The following is a 25174-nucleotide window of genomic DNA, read 5'->3' on the forward strand; positions in this document are numbered from 1 at the left end:
TATTCCCCATAGCAAGCCAAGAAGTAGGACAGTATCCACATCCAATATGCATTCTATGCATTCTTTTTTTATCACATTCACCTCCCTCCCTCACCAGAGGAAACTACTGTTGTGAGATTTGTGGTAATTATTTTCTTGCATTTGGGCCTACTATACATCTACTTTCTCAGTTGTGCAAACAGGGAATTTTTTTTTATAAAATAAAATCTCACTGTTCATTGTGAATGTCGCATGTACTTGAAAAATTATTCATTTATTCAATAATATGTTTATTCCTTGCCTGCTTTTAGGTAACTGTGTTTATATGTTTGTCTCTCATTGTGATTCTACATAACAAACATTATTTGTTTCTCATTGTGATTCTATATTCATTTATAATACAGTGATGGTGGTGATGATGGTAATGAATATTTATTAAATGGTTTTAAATGGAAGGTGCTATTCTGAGTGTTTCACATGTAGTAGCTTATTCAATCCTCATAATAACCGTAGAGAAAGATAACCTTTTCCTCATTTTACGAGTGATGAAAACAGTTAGTCCTAGACAAGTTAAGTAACTTGGTCAACATCACACACCTATTCTGTGGGATTTGAACGAGCCAGTCAGACTGTACAGCCTGCATTCATAACTACTGTGTTCAGATTTTCTTCTTTGATTACTTGAGACAAGACATTTGTAGAATGAACCTAAGAAAAGTATTTTGGATTCTCACAAGAGATTAATATTAAATAATTTAAAGAAATATTTTATCTAAAATGCTTGGTTTGGGTCACTTGACATTTATTTGTTGATGTAGTCCAAATTATCAAAATACCCTCAATTTAATCTAAGTGCATATTACACTAATAATTTCACAAAGTTTGTAGTGAATTCTGAAATATCAAAAGTAGATGATTGGTGTGTTAAAATAAGTTCATGATAGTATTCTAATAAATTCAAGAAACTAGTATGCAGTACAAAAACTAGGATGCAGTACCAAAACCTTACATTTATTTTTATTGTGATAAATGACATAGTAGTTAGTACTTTACCCACATTAATGAAATGGCATATAAATAAAAATTCATTTAAATTTCCTGTGCTACAGCTTGATATTGATAAGCATCTTCTGACAGTAATTTTTTTGATACGCTGCCTGAAAGCATTTAGTGTTTTACAAACTAAATTGAAATATTTCTTATTAATATAACTTGGAATTATTATGTTTAGTGCCTTTCTAATCTTTTTTTTACTTGGGAAGTTATTGCACTTCATTTTTATGGACCTGAAATAAAAGCTGAAACGATAACCTACAAAAGAAGAATTTTAGAGAGCTATAAAGAGGTAGAATTGAAACACTTCAGTTACTGGATTGAGGGGAGGGATGAGAGAGAGGCATCCTGGTTCATTGCTTCTTTGAATCTGGATGTCTTGGAACAGTGTTGGTGTTAATGGAAAGGAATGGTGGAATAGAAGGATTCTTGATTCCTACATTATTTTGGGTAGGGATTAATTTTCTAGCTTATAGGGTAGAGCTAAAACAGACTCTTTTTTCTTTAAAGAAAAAAAAAAAGACTCCTACGGGAGAAGTTACAAGCAAACTCTAATGAGAAGCCGTGGGTGAAGAAAGTAGGTGAATCTCTAGGGAAAGAGGACAGCTGGGGGTAGGCGTACAGGGACAGGACCAGGGCGTGGTGGGGTAGTTTTGGTGGCTTGCAGAATGGGAAGAGGAATGGTTTTCAGTCAGGAGGTATAAAAGTACATACGGGAAGAGAGGGGCAGTGTAGTTGCTGTTGCTTCTGGCTGTCACAGGGAGACTGGGAAGTCCTTTCTTTTTACTGGGCTACCTGGATGTTGTGTTGTCTTTTAATAAGAGCAGCCAAACATTCAGGGGCTGGCTTGACCCAAACATCTTGAGGGTAGTTTAGTAAACACCTTGCTGAAAAGATATAGCTAAAAGCCCACTGCAATTTTACATTTCAGGCAAGCCACTGGCATCTAAATTTAAACTGCCTTGTAATCAAGTTGTATTATCTGGAAAAAAAATAGAAGCTTATGGGCTGCTATTATTTTAGAGACAATTTGAGGACTAAAAAAAAGGGTTGTCTGATAAAATTACATTTATTTAGGAAGCCCTAATAGCCATTATGGAACTCAAAGCAGGGCATTTTCTGTGATTTTGCATATTGTAATTTATAACCAAAATTTTTTTTGTTCTGACATCAAGTTACCCTCCCTAACAGGCTTACTTGGCTTAGCTCTGAAAGGCAGTGGTTGTTAATATGAATGGTATATTTTTTATACCTAATTAAAAAAATTAGTTTGATGTTTATTTTTGAGAGAGAGAGAGAGAGAGAGAGAGAGACTGCTAATGGGGGAGAGGCAGAGACAGAGGGAGACAGAATCTGAAACAGGCTTTGCGCTTCAGTGGTGCAAAGCCTGATGTGGGGTCGAATCCATGAATGTATGAGATCATGACCTTAGCTGAATTCAGACGCTCAACTGATTGAGCAATTCTGGTGCCCCTATACCTAATTTCTAATGTGACTCAGTATTATTGTCTATATATATTTTTATTATTTATATAATATATATGCATATCATGTATAAGATTAACTTTGTATGTTTTATTTGATGTGATATTTAAGTCTGTGTGTGGTCACCTTAATATATGAATAATTTTTTTTGTCTACAGCACTGAGACTAAAGATTGAACTGAACTCCTTTGTTTGAAATTACAGAAATGTATTGAAAAAGTTATTAGAAGGTGTAGATACAGGACTTTTGTGTTTAATAGGGCCTTTCTAGATTCTAAAGGTATTAGTGCTAGGAAGCCTTACTTTCCTATTTTGTTTGAATAAACTAAATGGCTTAAGAATTAAAAAAATTACCCAGTGCCTAGGTGGCTCAGTTGATAAGCATCTGGCTTCAGCTCAGGTCATGATCTCATGGCTTGTGGATTTGAGCCCTGTGTCAGGCTCTGTGCCAACAGCTCAGAGCAGCCTGCTTCAGATTCTGTGTCTCCCTCTCTCTCTCTGCCCTTACCCTGCTTGTGCTCTTTCTCTCACTCTCTCCAAAATAAACAAACATTAAAAAAATTAAAGAATTATAAATCACCATATGTTGTCACTTATAACAGATGATTTATGTTTTAAAAGTGAATCTCTAGTATAAGGAGTGTACATATTACACAGGGAGAAATACCTGTAGGTAGAGCCAAGATTTTTCTTAGAAGATAGCCTTTGGTTCCTTCTCAATATATCGGGCGATAAGGGATTGAAGAATTTGGGTTCTGCAGTATGAAGCATGGCTGTAATAATTTTATTCCAGAAAAAGTTTAAAGCAAGTAGTATATCTTGTTCATTTCCATAGTCAAGTATACACCTCTTACAGTACCCTCTGAACATGTAATTGTAAACAACCTATTTTTCATTGATACTTCTAAGATAAAATAGTAACATGCAACTTCCTTCACTCATGTTTTCCAGTCAACATAATAGTATTGTGTATAGAATTATTGTATATTAATTGGCCAGTTAGATTTTAGAGAATAGTTTTCTAAGAATGACTGTTTCAGTTTTATAGCACTTCTTGTAATATTAAATAGATTACAGGGATAATTGTTATTTGAATCATTGTTTTTTTGTTGTTGATACAGTCTCATCTGTATAGAGAAAATTATAGATGGGCAGTGTTCCATGTATTCAGCCAATGAAGAATTGGTATTAAGGCATTAAGCTATAAGCTAAGAAGATAATAATATTAAAATTGGTATATCTGATTGCTTAAAATATTAATATAAGATTTGGCTTCTTGTAGGTTCTGCAAATCAACAAGACTTTTCTTCAGGGAAAAGTGAAGATACGGGAATAGTTCAGGAGAAGTCTACCAAAAGCCTTGTTATAGGTCCTCTAGATTTTCGTTTGGATAGCAGCGCAGTACATAGAATTTTGAAAATGATTGTTTGTGCCTTGGAACATGAGTATGAACCATATAGTGGACTAAAGCCAGGTTTGTTTTTGGCTTAATTTTGAATCTCCTGGTAATTGATTTGAATGATTTTATAGTCCAATTTGTTGTATTTTGCTAAATTATACTTTTTAGTTTAGTTGGCCTATCTGCTTTTCTTGTATTTTATTGTTAATTTAAAGAATATATATGTGTGTAGAAGTTATGGGAGAGGTCACGATTTGGAAATTATTTGTTTCAGTACTTTATTTGCCAGTATTTTATTGCCATACCTTTTTGGGACTCTTTCCACTGTGTATTCCTAAAATATCCCTGTAATCTATCATTTTCTTCCCTTAAGTGGATTCAGAGGAACAGACATGAAGATGGACTCTAAACATACACACTTAGCATTCAAAGAGATTTAGGTCTTACTCATAAAAAAGAATTTGCTATGCACCTAAATTCTTCTACATGGCATAAAGGTGTCATGGTTTCCTAAAACACAGCAATTGAGAGTAGGACATAGTAGCATAATAGCATAATAGCATAGTAATGGACCCCTGTGAGGTCAGACTTTGGTTTGAATTCTGACTCCTGCTTCTTAACCTTAGGAAATTTAAATAACATTACTGACTCTTCATTTTTCTGTCTCTATAATGAGTTTAAGTATTGTGACAGAGATGGTTAAATTGTCTCCTCAATATCCATTAGCCTCTTATTTTATTGGAAAAGAAATTTTCTATGATAGAAGTTTTTATGCTAAAAATAAAGATGATATATCCCAAGTATTGTCTCATGCTCAAGGTTCTGGCTACCAGGACGGAAGGAAAAGTGCAAGCCTGCCTTTTTCCTTCCTTTCCTTCCCTTTCCTTCTGGCTGGAAGAAATTATAACAGCAGGAGCTGGAGCTGCCATCTTTGACCGTGACATGAAAGCTGGGTTCTGGGATGACAGAACAAGATGGGAGCGGGCTAGGTCTATGGTAGAGTGGTAGCATTGTGTCAGCCCTGGGCCCCTTAGACTAGATTGTTGTGTTAAAGAAGTAAACTGCTGCTGTTCAAACTTTTTAATTTCACTTTGTCATTGCAACTTTACTGTTCTCCTAAATGTTACACTAATAGGACTAACTTTCAAAGATAAGTGTATGTAATAGCATATAACGCAGTGCCTAGTGCATATAGGTGCTTGACATGTTTATGTGTTCATTTCTTGCACCTTGCTTGAATGCCTGCTCCCTTACAGACACTCTTACAAGCGTTAGGATAGTATGTATAGAATGGCCAAAATAAAAGACAGTGATCATACCAAAGGTTGGGGAGAATGTGAAGAAACTGGGTCACACATTCATCGCTGGTGGGAATATATAACATAGAGCCGCTCTGAAAACAGTTTGGCAGTTTCTTGTAAAAGAAAAAATTAAGAGTAGTTTAAATGGTGCTGGTCTCCTTGCCATAGAACTTAGAATATCGAGTGATTTTCCTTCTTAACAGTTTAGCAAATTGTCACACTTCCACGTTCGGATTAGATTCCTGTCCACTTTAAATGTTGTGAGCACCTCTGAGAGTTACTTTAATGGGAAGTGTTTTGTTTGTATCATGTCCTCTGGGACATCTTCAGACATCTTTATACTTTTTATCAAAACCACTTTCCTCATGAACATCAGTAAGTTTGTCTTCACTGAGTTCCCCTAGCTGCATAGCACGTCTCTCCAGTGATACAGTATCAATATTCCCACAGTCACCTATTTCTTCTGTAACCCCCCTTATATGTCACCAGTCTGTTTCTTCACTGCACTTTCATCTTTGGTTGCCAGTTCTGTTTAAATTACCCATTTTGTTAAATGTCACATAGGTTTATCACTGGTAAACAAGGAGGCAATACAACTAATGCTTTGCTGTCTATACATGAGTTAAATAACAGGTATGAGATACCACTAACCGAACCTGACAGACTTTGAAAGAAGTGACATGATTGACCACTGATTATGATGCACATTTTTTATTTGTGTTATGATTTGTGGATTAAAGAACTAGTAGTAAGTCTTGTACTTTATGTAGTTATTATACTGTGGTAACTGATACTTGAACTGCATTTTTGGGGGTGGGGGTGGGGACTGGCATTTTAAAACTCAAAGTAACAAATTCATACATACCCAAACTGTGCAAAGTAAGAGCTGCTTGATATGAGTGCATAGGTTTTAAACCTTAAGTACTCGATTATCCATTTTTTAAAAACTTTTTTGAGCTGTTTATGCATCTTGGAAAACACAAAACCTAAGGGTTCTGTGAATTTGCAGACTTAACCACATCTGTGTACCTGTTCAAGAAATGGAAACTCAGGAGCACTCCAGAGTCCTCTCTGTGCTCTCTTCTGGTTACTCCTCTGACCCCAAGGGTAACCACGCTCCTTACTTCTAACACCATGGATTTAGGTATTTTGCTTGTTTTTTAATTCATGTAAAAGGAATCACACAGTATGTATCTTTTGTCTTTGGCCTGAGCTTACATTATGTTTATGAGATTTATTTCATTGTTACATAGTGTCCCTATGTATGAATATACTGTAACTTAATTATCCATTTTATTGTTGGTGAGTAGTTTCTGGTTTTTCGTTATTATGATAATGATGCCACAAACATTCTAGTACATGCCTTGTGGTAAACGTGTACTCATTTCTGTTGGGCACGAAAGAGTGAGATCATTTAGGTAAAAGGATTGCATATGTTCACTTTTAGAAGATAATCCAAGACAGTTTTCCCAAGTGGTTTAACCACTTTGCGCTCTTACCAGCAGTTTGAAGAGTTTTAATTGATCTTGACTGGGGGCTAGGCAAACTATGACTTACTGCCTCTTTTTGTGCAGTAGATGAGCTGATAATGGGTTTTATGTTTTAAATGGTTGGAAAAAATAAAAATTATATTTTATGACAGATGAACACTATGAAATTAAAAATCCAGTTTCTATAGGTAAAGTTTTATTAAGACACAACCATGCTCATTCAGCTGTGTATTGTCTGTGGCTACTTTTGTGCTCAGTGGCAGAGTTGGGTATTTGTGACAGACTATATGGCCCACAAAGCGTAAAATATTTGCTATATGGCTCTGCATGTAAAAAGTTTTCTGATGTTTGGTCTGCATGCTTGCCAACACTTAGTCTTTTTATTTTAACTATTCTAATGGGTCTGTAATACTATTACATTTATTTGCATTGATCTGATACCTGATGATGTTATCTATTTTGATAGAATTTTGGGCCATTTGGATATATTATCTTTTGCTTGTTCAGATGTTTTTTGCCTGTTTTTCTATTGAATTGTTTGTTAATGATTTTGTAAGGTTTTGCATTAAACATTTTTTAGTATGTTCTGAGTCCTTCAGTAGATAGTATGCTCTGAGTACATCTAACTACAACAAATACCTTCCAATTTGTGGCTAGCTTTTGCATTATCTTAATGGTGTTTTAATGACCAGAAGTTTTTTTTTTTTTTTTAACAAACGAGATTAAAAGTTTCTTTAAAACATTAAAAAAATATTTTAAACTCAAATATATAAATTTTCATATAGTAAAGGCATAAGTTTATATTCTATAGCAGTGTAACATTTGTTAAAGGTAAACATTATTTTTCAACTGCTTCATTGTTGAAAAATACAATTTTAAGGTAGAAATTTGGGAACCAATTAATTATTCAATTATTTAAAATTATTTAAATCACTTATTGTATTTGCATTTTTTTTTAGATATTAAGGATGAAAATAAAACCACACTGAATCCAGAAGAAGTGGCGTCTTTGGAGGAATATATTCCTACTCGACACACAAGTATCACTCTTCTCAAATGTACCTGCACTATTTTCATGGCTGAATTCAACTTGTTGGATCATTTGTTGCCTGTTATTATGGGAGAAAAGGTATATTTTACAGTTCACTACTTTATTTCTCATATATGCATATTTGCAGGTCCTATGCTAAAAGGAAGGTGATTGAGTAAAAGAGTAAGTGCTTGTATAGTTATCCATGGTGATAAAGCAATGTAAATATGATTGTTAATTCTTAGAAAGTTATGTGTGTATATGTATATATACATATATATGTATATTTTTAAATCTCAAGCTAATGCTGTACAAAGAAATATTGAGCATGGGCATAGAGGTCAGTCCATATACAAACTATGACACCTTGCTTTTGTTTCTAAACTTATTTCTGAAAAACAAGAATAAAAATATTTTTCAAGTGGCCTGACAAATTCGGCTAGCTGGTAAAGAAGCAACAAGCCCAGATAGAGTCAAATAGTTTATTATTTACATGTAGACAGCAAAAACAAATGATTAATGGTGTCAGTTTGCCGTGTCCCTTTCAGGACAACCTTGAAATCAAAGGGCCAAAATGACATGCAGCATACATGGTAAGGTACCCTATTGTCCAGAATTCAATTCTACAATTCATCTAGCAATTGTATAGCTAGAGCTGTACACTGAGAGAAGTAAGTGGAAACCCTATGTGTCACCCAAATGAGGGATGCTCCTTGCAATCTCCCTCAAGAGAAGAAGGTGCAAAGTGGTCTTTTAGAAGTTCTTTGCAAAAGTAGAGTGCTGTGGTGGCTCAGTTGGTTGGGTGTCCAAATGTGGGTCAGGTCATGATCTCACAATTCATGGGGTTGAGCCCTGCACTGGTCTGAGCTGACAGCTCAGAGCCTGGAGCCTGATGCGGGCCTTGAACCCACAAACTGCGAGATCAAGACCTGAGCCAAAGTTGGACGCTCAACCGACTGAGCCACCCAGGTGCCCTGAAAAAACAAAACCTAAAAAAAGCTCTTTGCAAGACCACCTACCTTCTCATGTTCTGAGAGTCATGGGATGTTCTACCAAGGCTTAGGTCTGCTGTGGCTACACCTTGCCTTTGTGGTCTACATGGATTTGTGTAAGATTGTCAGGGTGGCACAGAGTTGTTCCTTTACAGTACTTAGTTCTTAGAATTATTTTTAATAATAAATGAGATAGGGGAACCTGGGTGGCTCAGTCGGCTGAGCGTCTGATTTTGGCTCAGGTCATGATCTTGTGGTTGACAAGTTCAAGCCTCACATCAGGCTCTGTGCTGACAGCTCAGAGCCTGGAGCTTGCTGCTTCAGATTCTGTGGTTCCCTCTCTCTCTGCCCCTCCCCTGCTTATGTGCGCTCGCTTGCTCTCTCTCTCTCTCTCTCTCTCTCTCTCTCTCTCTCTCAAAAATGAATAAATATTAAAAAAAATTAAAATAAGTGAGATAATACACATGAACCATTGTGCACATATTAGGAACCCAGTAATTACTATTCTTGTCAGTGAAGACCTCCTGGATGACTAATATTTGTTTTAGGCCATACACAATGTATTGCTTTCTGTGTTTGCCGTATACCTAATAAGATGTTATTTGTTATCTTTGTTGTTTTGGTTATATTTCTTTTGATACCTACATCATGATAATTATAGAAATAAAAACTGTCCTAACTTTAAATAAGAACAACTCGTGGAAACACGATAGGGAGTTAGTGACTCTGATACAATAGTTTCATTTTCTGTGTTTGTGCCCTGTCATCCACCTACAGTTGCACTGGTGGGTAAATAGATCATCTGGGGAAAATTTCAATGGAGAAAAAGTATATTAGTATTAGACATGAACTTCAAGTATGATTAATGAGTTCAAGAAAGAGACAAAAAGGTGGAAGGTTTCAGAAGAGACCTCAGTCCATAAAAAAAGAACCAAAACATTCTGGAACTCAAAACTATAGCACAAGTTAGAAAGACTGGGATGGATAAAGATATAGCATGTAAATGCAAATCAAGGGGCAAAACAGTATGGCTAATCTAATCTCAGAAAATGTGGAGTTTAAGACCAAGAAATATTTTAAAAAATAGTTATTTTGTAATGATAAGTGTTAACTTCGAGAATAGAACAACATAGATAATTTTTCTAAATGGTATGTTAAATAAAAGTAGGCAGTCATAAGTATGTACTGTATGGTTCCATAAAGTTCAAGAATAGGCAAAACTAATCTGTGGTAATTGAAATGAGAATGAGTATTGGCTACCTCTGGCTGCGATCTGGTATATTGCCTGGGAAGAGATCAAGAGGAGCCTTGTAGAGTGCTTGAAATGGGTGGTAGTTACGGATGTAAAATTTTGTTGAGTTCTTCACTTAATGCTTGCTTTACCATATGTATTATACCTCAGTAATCCAAAATAAAATCACTTGAAAAAGTAAAGTAATTGCTTAAAAAGCAGTTGTTTAAAAATTAGCAGTCATAAAAGCATGTTCGGCACATTCAACTTACTCAATTTTAGGCACAGTGTTTCTCAATAATGGTGCTGTTGACTTTTTAGACTGGATAAGTATTGTGTAGCTTTTACCATCTTTAACCAGTGCCTGCTAAATCCTAGTATGGCTCCCCAATTATTGTGACAATGACAGACGGACAAAATTGTGAAACCACTCTTCCCACGTATTTTCATGTAAATCTGGATGGAAGGTCATACTGTTCCTTTGAGAATGACAGTGTGGGATTTTAAGGGAGTAAGTTACTTCTAAGACCCGAAGGGGTTGCTTGCTGTTCAGAGTTGTTACTCTGGACATCTTGCCACCTACCTGCATTTATTTGGAAGCTTGGAAAGCTTCCTTATTTGGGAAGGTTCTGTAACACTGAAAGTACCAAGACAAATTTGAAATTCTTAGGATTTTATGAGCTTACAGCATGTATTATGAGTAGATGTGATGTGGATCAGAGATTTTTCCATCCTGCAAATTTTGCTTCTTGTGTGTGTAGTCTTTTTGGTCCTTAGTCATCTAAATGTGAGTGAAGGGCAAGAGGACAGATGGTGGCTGGCTCTGAGATATCTAGGACAATATTTGGGAATGGTTGAGCTTAGGAAAACACCTTTAAATGTGCCAAGGCACATCTAATGATCTATTCCAGTTGATTGAAAACATAGTTGAGCTAAATGGATAGTAATAATTTTACAGTAAACATGCATTTTTTGCAATATAGAACATACTTAAAAATATATAGAAGGTGGTTGTGGTAAGAGAGTCCCATAGAAAGTCATCATTTCTAGATTGATTTGATAACATTGTAAAATATGCCAATCTGAGACTTTTGTAAGAGGACATTGCACACCAATCACTGTTTTCCTGAAATAAAAATTGAACTCTGTTATTTTCTAGAACTCAGGTAACTTCATGAATACTACAAACTTCCAGTCTCTTCGGCCTTTGCCATCCATTCAGATATTGGTGGATAAAATTAATCTGGAACATTCTGTGCCAATGTATGCTGAACAATTGGTGCATGTGGTCAGCAGCCTTTCCCACCCATCTGATAATCTGCTTCATTATTGTTATGCACACTGTTACCTTAAGGTAGGAAAAGTGAATTTTCTTGCTTATTAGTATCTGTTTGGCTTTCAGAGAATTAATTACATAGATTTTTTTTCCTGGAGTTGTAATTTCATAGATTTAGTATTCCATAAGATAAGATTTAAATGATACAAATAGATGTATTCATTATTCAACATAATTAAATAGAGGTACACCTATTTTAAAGTTATGACTTCAGTTATTTGGGATTAATGGCATGATGTTTACAAGATAATGCTAATTATGATTTTGGAAGATTTTGTATGTCATCAATGGTAATTATTAGTGTGAAGGACCACTTAGTTTATAAGGATGTTTTAAAAACCTTATAATTTCTTCAAGGAAAGCATGTATGTGAGATAAAGCTTTATAAAGGATTAGCACATTTGTTTTTTAGTTACTTTCCTCTCACTGAATTGTTATTAATTTCTTATTACAAAGGGAGAACTCTTAATGCCTTAAATCAAGTTATATAAATTATTGGGAGCCTTTGCTCAGCTCCTCCATATTTGTTTTGCAATATAATGCATTCCATTATAGGCACATAAGTGCAAATGTTGAGTAATAAGTAGTTTTGCTAAGCAAACACATGTATAGTCTAAGTAGAGACAATGTATATCTAATCAAATTCATTTATGGACTACAAAAACTATACCAACTTCAATTTAAACATAAGTACTAAAAGTGCACTAAATTTTATGTAAATTACTCCAAAATTAGAGGACTCTAAAAGCATATTCCTGATTTTATTGTTCCATGTTTCCAAGTTCTTAGGAAACCAATATCAATGTAGCAGTTTTAGATCACCTCTAGTTTAAGATGTTGAAATTTGTTTTCTAATCATGTAGAGTAGAAGAACATGATTTCCTAGAAGTCCATGCAAATCCCATTTTTTAGAGGATGGTGCAGACTCCCTTGATGAAAGAGTGACCCTCTTTCAAAGGGCGTGGACACAGGACAGTGTGATTCATAGGAGCTGGTATTGAAATTATTTATCACAATGTTTTATGTCATGTGGAGAGTAGTAGAAAGTATTTTTGAAAGCTAGATATATAGGTAATATTTTATATTTGTGCTCTCTATGCATTCTTATAATTTACTGAAGTTATTTTTAAAAATATTTTTTGACGACTCAGATTATAATGTTGAGAATATTTGCCTCGTTTTGTGGAAACAGGACTAGTTTTAGGCAGTTCACTAACCTTTCTGAGGTATTCTGCTTGTGTAGGATTCATCAATTTGGTAAATGTTAAGTTCTTTACCTACTGCAGACATTCAACATTAAAGATGAATAAGGCATGTCCCATCTTTAAGGAGAATGGTCACCAAAGCCATTGGTCACCAATATGGTTGTCCTCCATATTGACCTAAAAGTTACTGGGATAGTTGTTTACTACTACTATTGTTAATATGTTAAAAGCTCACTTAAATTTCCGGGTAATGTAAAGGTTATAGTATAATCTAGATAAAGTTATGTTTTGGGATACACAAACATGTCTTTTAGCCAGATATCTTTTATATTTTGGTTAAGTTGACTAGAACTATCTATAATGGGTAATTTAAATGTTCCAGGAAGTTTGGTGTTGAGCAGAGAAGGAATATTATATATAGAAAAACTTGTCATTGACATTAAGAATATTGAATTCTTTAAAAAGTAAAACCTTGAGTCTTGAATATGTTATTGTATTTTTTTAATATTTTTTTTTAATTGTATTGGTGATTGGATGTTTATTAGATATTTTTAATAGTTTATTGTCAAATTGGTTTCCTTATAACACCCAGTGCTTTCCCCCACAAGTGCCCCCCACCATAACCATTGCCCCCTCCCACCCTCCCCCTCCCCCTTCAGCCTTTGGTTCGTTTTCAGTATGCAGTAGTCTCTCATGTGTCTTATGTGTCCCTCTCTCTCCCCAAGTCTCTTTCCCCCTTCCCCTCCCTATGGCCCTCTGTTAGGTTTCTCCTGTTAGACCTATGAGTGCAAACATACGATATCTGTCCTTCTCCGCCTGACTTATTTCACTTAGCATGACACCCTCGAGGTCCATTCACTTTCCTACAAATGGCCAGATTTCATTCTGTCTCATTGCCATATACTACTCCATTGTGTATATATACCACATCTTCTTGATCCATTCCTCAGGTTATGGACATTTAGGCTCTTTCCATGATTTGGCTATTGTAGAAAGTGCTGCTGTGAACATTGGGGTGCATGTGCCCCTATGCATCTGTATTTCTGTATCCCTTGGGTAAATCCCTAGCAGTGCTATTGCTGGGTCATAGGGGAGTTCTATTGATAGTTTTTTGAGGAATCTTCACACTGCTTTCCAGAGTGGCTGTACCAGGGTGCCCGTTTCTCCACATCCTCGCCAGCATCTATAGTCTCTTGATTTGTTCATTTTAGCCACTCTGACTGGTGTGAGATGGTATCTCAATGTGGTTTTGATTTGTATTTCCTTGATTATGAGTGATGCTGAGCATCATTTCATTTGCCTGTTGGCCATCTGAATGTCCTCTTTGGAGAAGTGTCTGTTCATGTCTTCTGCCCATTTCTTCACTGGATTATTCGTTTTTCATGTATGGACTTTGGTGAGTTCCTTGTAGATTTTGGATACTAGCCCTTTATCTGATATGCCATTTGCCACTATCTTTTCCCATTCTGTTGGTTGCCTGTTAGTTTTTTTGATTGTTTCCTTTGCATTGCAGAAGCTTTTTATCTTGATGAGGTCCCAAGAGTTCATTTATGTTCTTGATTCCCTTGCCTTTGGGGATGTGTCGAGGAAGAAATTGCTGCACTTGAGGTCAAGGAGGCTGCTTTTTGCTTTCTCCTCTAGGGTTTTTATGGTTTCCTGTCTCCCATTCAGTCCTTTATCCATTTTGAGTTTATTTTTGTGAATGGTGTAAGAAAGTGGTCTAATTTCATTCTTCTACATGTTGCTGTCCAGCTCTCGCAATACCACCTGTTGAAAAGGCAGTCTTTTTTCCATTGGATACTCTTTCCTGTTTTGTTGAAGATTAATTGGCCATATACTTGTGGGTCCAGTTCTGGGCTCTCTCTTCTATTCCATTGGCCCATGTGTCTGTTTTTGTGCCAATACCATACTGTCTTGATGATGACAGCTTTGTAGTAGAGGCTAAAGTCTGGGATTGTGATGCCTCCCGTTTTGATTTTCTTCTTCAATATTACTTTGGCTATTCGGGTTTTTTGTGGTTCCATACGAATTTTAAGATAGTCTGTTCTAGCTTTGAGAAGAATGCTGGTGCAACTTTGATGGGGATTACACTGAATGTGTAAATTGCTTTGGGCAATAAAGACATTTTCACAATGTTTATTCTTCCGATCCATGAGCATGGAATGCTTTTCCATTTCTTGGTGTCTTCTTCAATTTCTTTCATAAATCTTCTATAGTTTTCATCGTACAGGTCTTTTACATCTTTGTTAGATTTATTCCTAGGTATTTTATGGTTTTCTGTGCAATTGTGAATGGGATCAGTTTTTAAAATTTTTTAAATTTTAATATTTTATTATTATTTTTTAATTTTTTGGGGGGATCAGTTTTTTGATTTCTCTTTCTGTTGCTTCATTTTTGGTGTATAAGAATGCTACTGATTTCTGTACGTTGATTTTGTACCCTGCAACTTTACTGAATTCATTGATCAGTTGTAGAAGGCTTTTGGTGGAGTTAATTGGGTTTTCCAGGTAGAGGATCATGTCATCTGTGAAAAGTGAAAGTTTGTCTACTTCTTTGCCAATTCTGCTGCCTTTTATTTCCTTTTGTTGTCTGATTGCTGATGCTATGTTAAACAGCACTATGTTAAACAGCAGTGGTGAGAGTGGACATCCCTGTTGTTCCCTGATTTCGGTGGAAAACTCTTAAGTTTTTCCCCATTGAGGTGATATTAGCTGTGGGCTTTTCATAAATGGCCTTTTTGATATTTAAGTAAGTTCCTTCTATCCCGACTTTCATGAGGGATTTTATTAAGAAGAGATGTCGTATTTTGTCAAATGCTTTTTCTGTGTCTATCGACAGAATCATATAGTTTTTTTCTTTTCTTTTGTTAATGTGATGTATCACATTGATGAATTTGCGAATATTAAACCAGCCTTGTAACTCAGGAATGAATCCCACTTGATCATAATGGATAATTCTTTTTATATGCTGTTGAATTTGATTTGCTAGTATCTTGTTGAATATTTTTGCATCCATATTCATTAAAGATATTGGCCTGTAGTTCTCTTTTTTGTTGGGTCTCTGTCTGGCTTAGGAATCAAAGTGATATTTGCTTCATAGAATGAGTCTGGATGTCTTCCTTCCATTTTTGGAATAACTTGAGAAGGATCGGTGTTAACTCTGCTTTAAATGTCTGGTAGAATTCCCCTGGGAATCCATCCAGCCTGGGCTTTTATTTGTTGGGAGATTTTTGATAACGGATTCAATTTCTTCACTGGTTATGGGTCTGTTCAGATTTTCTGTTTCTTCCCGTTTAAATTTTGGTAGTGGATGTGCATTTAGGAATTTTCCATTTCTTCTAGATGTCCAGTTTGTTGGCATATAATTTTTCATTGTAATCTCTGATGGTTGCTTGTATTTCTGAGGGATCTGTTGGAATAGATCCATTTTCCATCATGATTTTGTCTATTTGAGTATTCTCTCTTTTCTCTCTGAGGAGCCTCACTAGAGGTTTATCAATTTTGTTTATTTTTTCAAAAAACCAACTCTTGGATTCATTGATCTGTTCAATTGTTTTTGTGGATTCTACCCTGTTTAATTCTGCCCTAATCTTTATTATTTCTCTTCTTTTGCTGGGTTTGGGGTGCTCATGCTGCTCCCTTTCTAGTTTCCTTAGGTGCTCTGTTAGGTTTTGAGTTTGCTCTTTTTCTTGTTTGTTGAAATAGGCCTGGATTGCAATGAATTTTCCTCTTAAGACTGTTTTTGCTGCGTCTCAGAGAGTTTCAATTGCTGTATTTTCATTTTCATGTTTCCATACATTTTTTAAATTTTCTCCCTAACTGCCTGGTTCGCCCAGTCATTCTTCAGTAGGGTAGTTTTTAACCTCCACATTTTTGGAGATTTTCCAGACTTCTTCCTGAGGTTGATTTACTGTTTCATAGCATTGTGATCTGAAAGTGTGCATGGTATGATCTCAATTCTTTTATATTTTTGGAGGGCTGTTTTATGACAGCCCTCCAAATATGAGGTCAGTCTTGGAGAATTTTCCATGTGCACTTGAGAAGAAAGTGAATTCCCTAGCTTCAGGATGCAGAGTTCTAAATATATCTATTAATTCCATCTGTTCCAGTGTGCCATTCAGGTCCATTGTTTCTTTAGTGATTTTTTTGTCTGGTTGACCTATCCGTTGTTGTAAGTGGGGTATTAAAGTCCCCTGCAATTAGCACATACTTTTCAATAAGTTTGTTTCTGTTTGTAATTAGTTGTTTTATGTATTTGGGAGCTCCCGAATTTGGCGCATAGATGTTTATTATTGTTAGCTCTTCCTGATGTAGAGATCCTGTAATTATTAAATCATGTCCTTCTTCATCTTTTGTTACTGCCTTTACTTTAAAGTCCAGTTTGCCCGATATATGTATGGCTACTCCGGCTTTCTTTTGGTGTCTAGTTGCATGGTAGATGTTTCTCTATCCCCTTACTTTCAATCTGGAGGTGTCTTCAGGTCTAAGGTGAGTCTCTTGTAGACAACAAAGAGATGGGTTTTGGATTTTGATCCATTCTGCTACCCTGTGTCTTTTGTTTGGAGCATTCAGTCCATTTACATTCAGTGTTATTATTGAAAAATGTGGGTTTAGATTCATTATGTTCCCTGTAGAGTGCATGTTTGTATTGATGTCTGTGGTACTTTATATTCCTTGGTACATTTCCCTCATAGAGTCCCTCTTAGGATTTCTTGTAGGGCTGGTTTGGTGGTGATGAATTCTCTCAACTTTTGTTTATTTGGGAAAACCTTTATCTCTCCTATTTTGAATGACAGGCTCGCTGGATAAAGGACTCTTGGCTGCATATTCTTCCTGTTCATTACATTGAAGATTTCCTGCCATTCCTTTCTGGCCAGCCAAGTTTCAGTAGATAGGTCTGTAACCACTCTGATAGGTTTCCCTTTGTATGTTAAGGCCCTTTTATCCCTAGCTGCTTTCAGAATTCTCTCTTTGTCTTTATATATTTCCAGTTTCACTATGATATGTCATGCTGAAGGTTGGTTTATGTTACGTCGTAGGGGTGTTTGGTGTGCCTCTTGAATTTCAATGTCTTTCTGTTTCCCTAGATTAGGGAAATTTTCTTATATAATTTTGTCTATCACCCCTTGGGGACCTTTTTCTCTTTCTTCCTCTTCAGGAACTTCTATGTTACAGATATTGTTCCATTTGATTGTATCACTCAGGTCTCTGATTCTCCTTTCGTGCTCCTGTATCAATTTCTCTTTCTTCTCGGCTTCTTCCTTTGCTATAACTGTGTTTTCTAATTCGTCTATTCTCTCTGCTTCTTCAATCCGTGCATTGGCAGCCTCCATCTTATTATTCACCTCATTTATAGCCTTTTCTAACTTGTCACAGCTATTTTGAAGGTTCCTAGTCTTTGTATCAATATCTTCTCTAACTGCTTCTATCATTTTCTCAAGCCCAGCGATTAATTTTATGATAATCATTCTAAATTCTTGTTCAGTTAAGTTGTTTATGTCTGTTTTGACCAGTTCTGTCGCTGTGATTTCTTTCTGGAATTTCTTTAGAGGGAAGTTCTTTCGTTTCATCATTTTGGCTAGCTTTCTGTCTCTTAATCAGTTTTAAAAGCTCTGTCTGCACTGTGCACCTGTTAGTATGGCCCTATTAAAAGAGGCTTTTTGACTGTCCAGGGCCTGTTGTTTCAGGAGATGTTCTTTTAATGGTGTCTCTCAGTTTCTTTTGTTGTGCTTGTAATTAATATATTTCCTTACTCAGTGATATTTGAGACTTCCCACTATGTGTGCTTAGGCCTGTTTTTTGAGGTAGCCCTCCCTGGGAGCTGGTTCACGCCCAGCGTCTTGCGCGCAGCGTGCCGCAGCCGTCTCCTGTGCAGTGTGGCCAGTTCGTGGGCAGCTCTTAAAATTCTTTGCCAGCCTGCACGGTTGTCCTGCATGTTTGCAGCCTTGCACGGTGTTGTGCAGTCTCCGGACCCGTGTTCTCTGCGGCCCGGGACTAAGTCTCTGGGTACTCTCTTTCCAGCTCCGCCTTGAGCTGGCGCCCCCTCCCTCAGTCTCGGGTCCCCATCTCACTCACAGTCCTGTTATTGTATTTTGGATGCTTCTTCAGTGGCCTGGTACATTTTTAAATGTTCAGGGTTTGGTAGAGTTTTAGTTTATATTTGGATTGTTTGGAATTGATTCAAAATACTGATTTGTTAAGTGTATAGCAGTTCATGTTACTTGGCATAATTACTATAACCTTTGAGGAGATTTCCAAAGATTAATTTTCCTATTATAGTGCTAAAATATTATAGTAGAGAATTTAAACATTTATTTAATGTGTGTGGCATTTTAGGCCTTAAGTAATTTTCAGTTAAATACTTATATACTCGTTTTACTTTTGTATACCTAAATTTGTCTGTAGTGATTGTGTAGTAAAATGATATGTAACACCCATTTCATGTAATTAAATATATTTTCATTTTTTTTAAGTAAAAAATTTAAAATATTTATTTAAAATGTTTTTGAGAGAGAGAGAGAGAGAGAGAGAGACAGACAGATAGCAGGCAGGAGAGGGGTAGAAAGAGAGGGAGACACAGAATCCTAAGCAGGCTCCAGGCTCTGAGCTGTAAGTGAAGGGCCTGATGTGGGGCTCAAACCCATGAACCGTGAGATCATGACTTGAGCTGAAGTTACACACACACACACACACACACACACACACACACACACAGCATCAAGTAGCAAGGACATTGCAAAGCATCTGATGTTTGAAACATGAAGAAAGTAAGTTCATGAAAACACCCTATAAACTATAGAATATTATATAAATTTAAGACTTGTTATTCATAAGGATCAGCTATGGCAAATGGATCAGAGAGAGCAATGAAATTATAGGAGAATCAAAACCCTTTGGAGTTTTTAGATTTGGTAATTTTCAACCTCTACAAAATAGTATTTTCTGGGGATTTGGAGAAGTGGGGGTTTCATACATGGCTGGTGTGTATAAATCGGTATCATTTTGGAGAGTACTTCTGCATTTGTACTAATAAATTTGAAATAATTTGATTTAATAAATTTGAAAACAAATCTGCCTCATACCCATCCATGCCAATTTTCAATGTCTCTCCTAAACCAGGGGTCAGAAAACTTTTCTTTATAAGGTCAGATAATAACTGTTTTAGACTTTATAGGCCAAGACACACTTCCCCTCCTACTCTATTTACTATCATAGAGGTACTTAAATAATAGAGGAACGAATTTCCACAGCTTTTGAATTGGTGAAATTAAAAATGTAATAGAATACAGTTTTTTTTGTAATACAGTTGTACTAATGAGAAGAATGGAATTCTTTTTCTTGGGGTAACTTTTGACATCATTGGGGTTCGCACTTAGTGTTCCCTGTCACCAAATGGGTTATGAATGTTCATATGTAAAAATTATTCATAGCTCATAGGCAGTACAAGAACAGGCAGTCAGTGAAATTTCACTTGTGGTTTGCTGACCCTTGCCCCAGAGAAATTTTTGCACATGGAAATATATATAACTGGAGGTCTGGATATGCTCACAGGGATAGCTCTCAACAATATAATTTTTGGTTGGAATCCAAGGAAGCATCATGGTATACAGAAGTATGGTGCCATTTACGTAAATGAAAACAACAGAATAATGCTAAATATTGTTCACAGATAGATGAAGTATAACAAGTAGATGAAGGTATAACAAACAAGTGGACAGGAGACATCCCAGTTCTTGGAAGTAGAATTAAGTGGTTTGGGTGTGGTGTGGGGCCAGTGGGACTAGTATGAGTGTCATGGTTATTAAAGTAGACTTTAGGTATGTTTTAGGATTTTTTAATTTTTTAAATAATGACTTTATTGATACAATTTACATATTATTCACCTTTTTAAAAGAATAGAAATGAGTCATTTTTAGTATTTTTAGAATTCATGCAATCATCACCACTATCTAATTTCAGAGCATCTTCATCAACCCCAAGAGAAACCCTCTGCCTATTTGGATTGACACCCAATTTAACTCTTCCCCTCCTACTCCTTGTAACCACTAACTTACTTCCTGTTTCTATGTATTTGCCTATTCTGGACATTTTCTTTCTGTTTTTCTTTTTTGTTTTTGAGAGAGAGAGAAAGAAGACGGAGAATCTTAAGCAGGTTCTACACCCAGCGCAGAGCCTGACCTGGGGCTGGATCTCATGACTGTGAGATCATGACCTGAGCCCAAAGTCAAGAGTCCAGCACCTAACCAACTGAACCACTTAGGTGTCCCCTGGACATTTCCTTTACATGAAATCATACAGTACATGCTGTTTTGTGACTGGCTTCTTTCACTTAGCACAGTGTTTGTAAAGTTCATTCATATTGTAGCATGTATCAGGATTTTATTCCTTTTTTATAACTGAAGAATAATATGAATATACTGTATGTTGCTTATCCATTTGTTGATGCACATTTGTATTGTTTCTACTTTTTGGCCATTATGAATAATAGTTATGAACACCCATGTATAGATTTTTGTATGAAGACAGGTTTTCATTTCTTTTGGGTATATACCTAGGTGTGGAGTTGTCCTGTCAAATGGCGACTATTTTTAACATTTTTAGGAACTCCAGGACTTTTCTCCAAAGGGATTAAGTTGTTTTCTTGTTCTACCTCCACCACAGTTTTTATTTCTTTACGTCTTCACTAACACTTGTCAGTCTTTTTGATTTTATTCATCTTAGTGGTCTTAAAATGGTATCTCATTCTGATTTTGATACATGTTTCCATAATGTTATTGATGTTGAACTTTTTTTTCCACGTGCTTATTGGCCATTTATTTGTATCTTCTTTGGAGAAATATCTATTCAGATCTCTTGCCCATTTTTGAATTGTCTTTCTGTTTTGAGTTATAAACATTCATTAGATATTCTAAAGGATTTTGTTTCTTTAAAAGTGTAGGTGACCGGGGGTGCCTGGGTGGCTCAGCCGGTTGAGTGTACAGGCTTCGGCTCAGGTCATGATCTCATGGTGTGTGGGTTTGAGCCCTAAGTTGGGCTCTGTGCTGACAGCTAGCTCAGAGCCTAGAGTCTGTCTTCGGATTCTGTGTCTCCCTCTCTCTCTGACCCTCCTCTGCTCACGTGGTCTCTCTCTCTCTCTCTCTCTCTCTCTCTCTCTCTCTCACTCACACACACACACACACACACACACACACACACACACACACAGAAATAAATAAAACATTATTTATTTTCTCAGTTAAATTATCTTGATTTTTCTCTTGAAAAGTCAAGAGAAAATATTTAATTTCTCTCCATAAGAAAATAACATAAGTACCATTTTCAATCCAGGGTTTCTTTTTGTTTTAATGGATACATGAGCAGAAACTAGATTTAGAGGGTTTAAGGAGTGAGTAGGCAATGAAAAAAAATGCAGCATTTTCCAGCCTTCTCTTTCAAGATAACTTGCTGATTAAAGATGAGAAATGGAATTTTACTGAAAATTGGAGAAGAAATGGTGGTGAGAAAGTTTGTTTTTTCTTTAAGAATAAGTGGAGGGGCACCTGGGTGTCTCATTCGGTTAAGTATCAGACTTTGGCTCAGGTCATGATCTCGTGGTTAGTGGGTTCAAGCCCTGCTTCAGGTTCTGTTCTGACAGCTCGGAGCCTGGAGTCTGCTTTGGATTCTGTGTCTCCTCCTCTCTCTGTCCCCGTTTGCATGCTGTCTTTCTGTCTCTCTCTGCCAAAGACCAATGAACATTGAAAAAAATTAAAAACTAAGTGGAGAATCTTGCATATTTTCTTGAAGAGGGGAAAGGATGGAAAGGGGGAAGCAAGGCAGAATGAAAGGGTGAGCTAATATATGAGCTAAATCAAATAAATCATCATATTGCTGTTCTAGCAATGTGGAGTTTTGAAGAAGTCCTTTATCCTTTTGGACATCACTTTTCCCATATGTGAAATGAAGTGATTTATTTAATCTCTAGGCAGTTTTAGCTCTCAGGTTTCTAATTTTTAATCAACTAGATCTGGTCCCACCTTTTCTGAAAACTTTTCTTACCCAAAATGTTCATTATTCTGCAGAATTCTCATTATAATCCTTCTTTCTTTAGTTTTTGCTTATTCCATTGTATTACTGTATATGGATTAACTACTTTTTTTCTCTTTACTTTTTTAATTTTTGTAAAGTACACTTAACATAAACATTACCAGGGTGCCTCGCTGACTCATTTGGTAGGGATGCCAGTCTTGATCTCTGGGTTGGGAGGTCAAGCCTCACATAGAGGGTAGAGATTACTTAAAAAGAAAAACAAAACAAAACAACAAACCCCAAAATTACCAGTGTTACAGTTTTTAGGTGTATAGTTCCAGGAGAGTAACTACATTCATAATTATGCAACTGTCATTACCATCCATCTCCAGAATCCTCTTATGAACCCACACTGAAACTTTATTAAATAATTCCAAGTCCCCTGTCCTCTGTCCCTGGGTAACCACCATTCTACCCTCTCTGTCTCTATGAATTTGACTACTTAGTACCTCATATTAATGGAATCATATGATGAATGTCCATTTACCTGTTGTATTTTATTAGGATACTATTTCTAAGATTCATCCATGTCATAGCATAATTTAAAACTTGCTTACAGATTGAGTCTGAATAGTATTACATTGCATCTATGTACCACATTTTGTTAATACACTTTCACTGATGAACACTTGGGTTCCACATTTGGGTAATATGGATAATAGTGGTATAAATGTATTATGTGACTATCTGTTAATGTCACTGATTTTATTTATTTTCTCCTTATAGCCTGAAATGGAGTGCTAAATGATATTGTAATTTTGTTTTTAATTTAATTTTATTTTATTAATTTTATTTTTATTAAAAATTTTTTTAAGTTTATTTATTTTGAGAGACAGAGAGAGAGAGACCAGGACGGGGGTAGAGAGAGAGGGAGAGAGAGAATCCCAAGCAGACTCCACACTGTCCGTGCAGACCCTGATGTGGAGCTTGAACCCACAAGTCACAAGATCATGACCTGAGCTAAAGTCAGACACATTTCACTGACTGAACCACCTAGGCACACCTATGTTTAATTTTAAATACACAGCATATGATTATGCATACCAGATGTATTATTGTGTATATTTAAAAAATTTTAAGGTTTTTAATTTAAATTCCAGTTACTATACATGTAATATTAATTTCAGGTGTACAACACAGTGATTCATTACTTTATACAGCGCCTGGTACTCATCTTTCTTTTTCCCCTTTGCTCATTTTTTTTTCTTAAAATTCACATAAAAGTGAAATCATATGGTATTTTTCTTTCTCTGACTTATTTTGCTTAGCATACTAACTTCTAGGCCCATCTGAGTTGTTGCAGATGACAAAATTTTTTGTTTTATGGCTGTGTGGTAATACTTCATTGTGTGTGTATATATATATCTGCCTCATCTTTATCCATTCATTAGTCAGTGGCCATCTGGGCTTTTTCCATAATTTGGCTGTTGTGGATGCTGCTGCTGTATAAACATTGGGATGCTTGTATTCCTTTGAAATTAGTATTTTCATATTCTTTAGGTGAATACCTAGTAGTGCCTTTGCTGGATCGTAAAGTTTTATTTTTAACTTGATGAGGAACCTCCTTACTGTTTTCCAGAATGGCTGCACCAGTTTACATTTCCACCAACAGTGCAGGAGGGTGCCTCTTTCTCCACATCCTCACCATCCCCTGTTGTTTCTTGTGTTGTTGAGTTTAGCCATTTTAACAGGTGTGAGCTAGTATCTCATTATAGTTTTGATGTGTATGTAATTCTCTGATAATGAACAATGTTGAGCATTTTTTCATGTGTCTATTGGCCATCTAGACATCTTTTTTTCGGAAAAAGGTCTATTCATGTCTTCAGCTCATTTTTTATTTGGGTTATTTTCTTTTTGGGTGTTGAGTTTAATAAGTTCTTTGTATATTTTTGATACTAAACCACTGTCGGATATGTCATTTGCAGATATCTTTTCCTATTTTTCAGATTGCCTTTTAGTTTTGTTGATTGTTTCCTTTGCTTTGCAGAAGGTTTTTACTTTGATGAAGTTCCAGAAGTTTATTTTTGCTTTTGTTTCTCTTACCTCTAGAGACATATCTAAAAAGAACTTGCTATGGCTGATATCAAAGAGGTTACTTTCTGTGTTTTCTTCTAGGATTCTTATATTGTCACATTTTGGTCTTTGATCCTTTTTGAATTTATTTTTATGTACGGTATAAGAAAGTGGTCCAGTTTCATTCTTCTGCATGTGGATGTCCAGTTTTCCCAACACCATTTGCTGGAGTGATTTTTTTTCCCCATTGGTATTCTTTTCTTCTTTGTCAAAAGAATAATTGACCATGTAGTTGTGGGTTCATTCTGGGTTTTCTATTTTGTTTCCTTGATCTATGTGTCTGTATTTGTTGCAGTGCCACACTGTCTTGGTCACTGCAGCTTTGTAATAAAGGGCTGTGGACAAATTAGTTATGTAGGTGTATTTCATGACTATAATTTAAAAGAGAGTTGGAAATGGGTTATTGTGAATAATTTTTTTGGGAAGAGAGAGGGACAGAGAGTGTGAGTTGGGGCTGCAGAAGGAGATGGGAAAAGGGAATCTTAAGCAGGCTGCACTCACAGCCTGGAGCCCTATGTGGGCCTTGATCTCATTAC

General features: G+C 36.0%; 1 protein-coding gene across 10 annotated transcripts in view; it reads left to right on the plus strand.

Moving 5' to 3' along the window:
• The window catches only part of VPS13B (vacuolar protein sorting 13 homolog B), a 740094-nt gene that overhangs the window by 76443 nt on the left and 638477 nt on the right, over nucleotides 1-25174 (plus strand). For 9 of the 10 annotated variants that reach the window (XM_029923832.1, XM_029923834.1, XM_029923835.1 and 6 more), the window contains exons 13-15: nucleotides 3800-3991; nucleotides 7667-7836; nucleotides 11120-11314. In XM_029923832.1, the coding sequence (XP_029779692.1) occupies nucleotides 3800-3991; nucleotides 7667-7836; nucleotides 11120-11314 (557 nt within the window). The remainder of the gene's footprint in view (nucleotides 1-3799; nucleotides 3992-7666; nucleotides 7837-11119; nucleotides 11315-25174) is intronic. The other variant, XM_029923833.1, reaches the window with a different exon arrangement.

This window comes from Suricata suricatta, chromosome 15, assembly GCF_006229205.1.
Source record: "Suricata suricatta isolate VVHF042 chromosome 15, meerkat_22Aug2017_6uvM2_HiC, whole genome shotgun sequence".
Lineage (NCBI taxonomy): Eukaryota > Metazoa > Chordata > Mammalia > Carnivora > Herpestidae > Suricata > Suricata suricatta.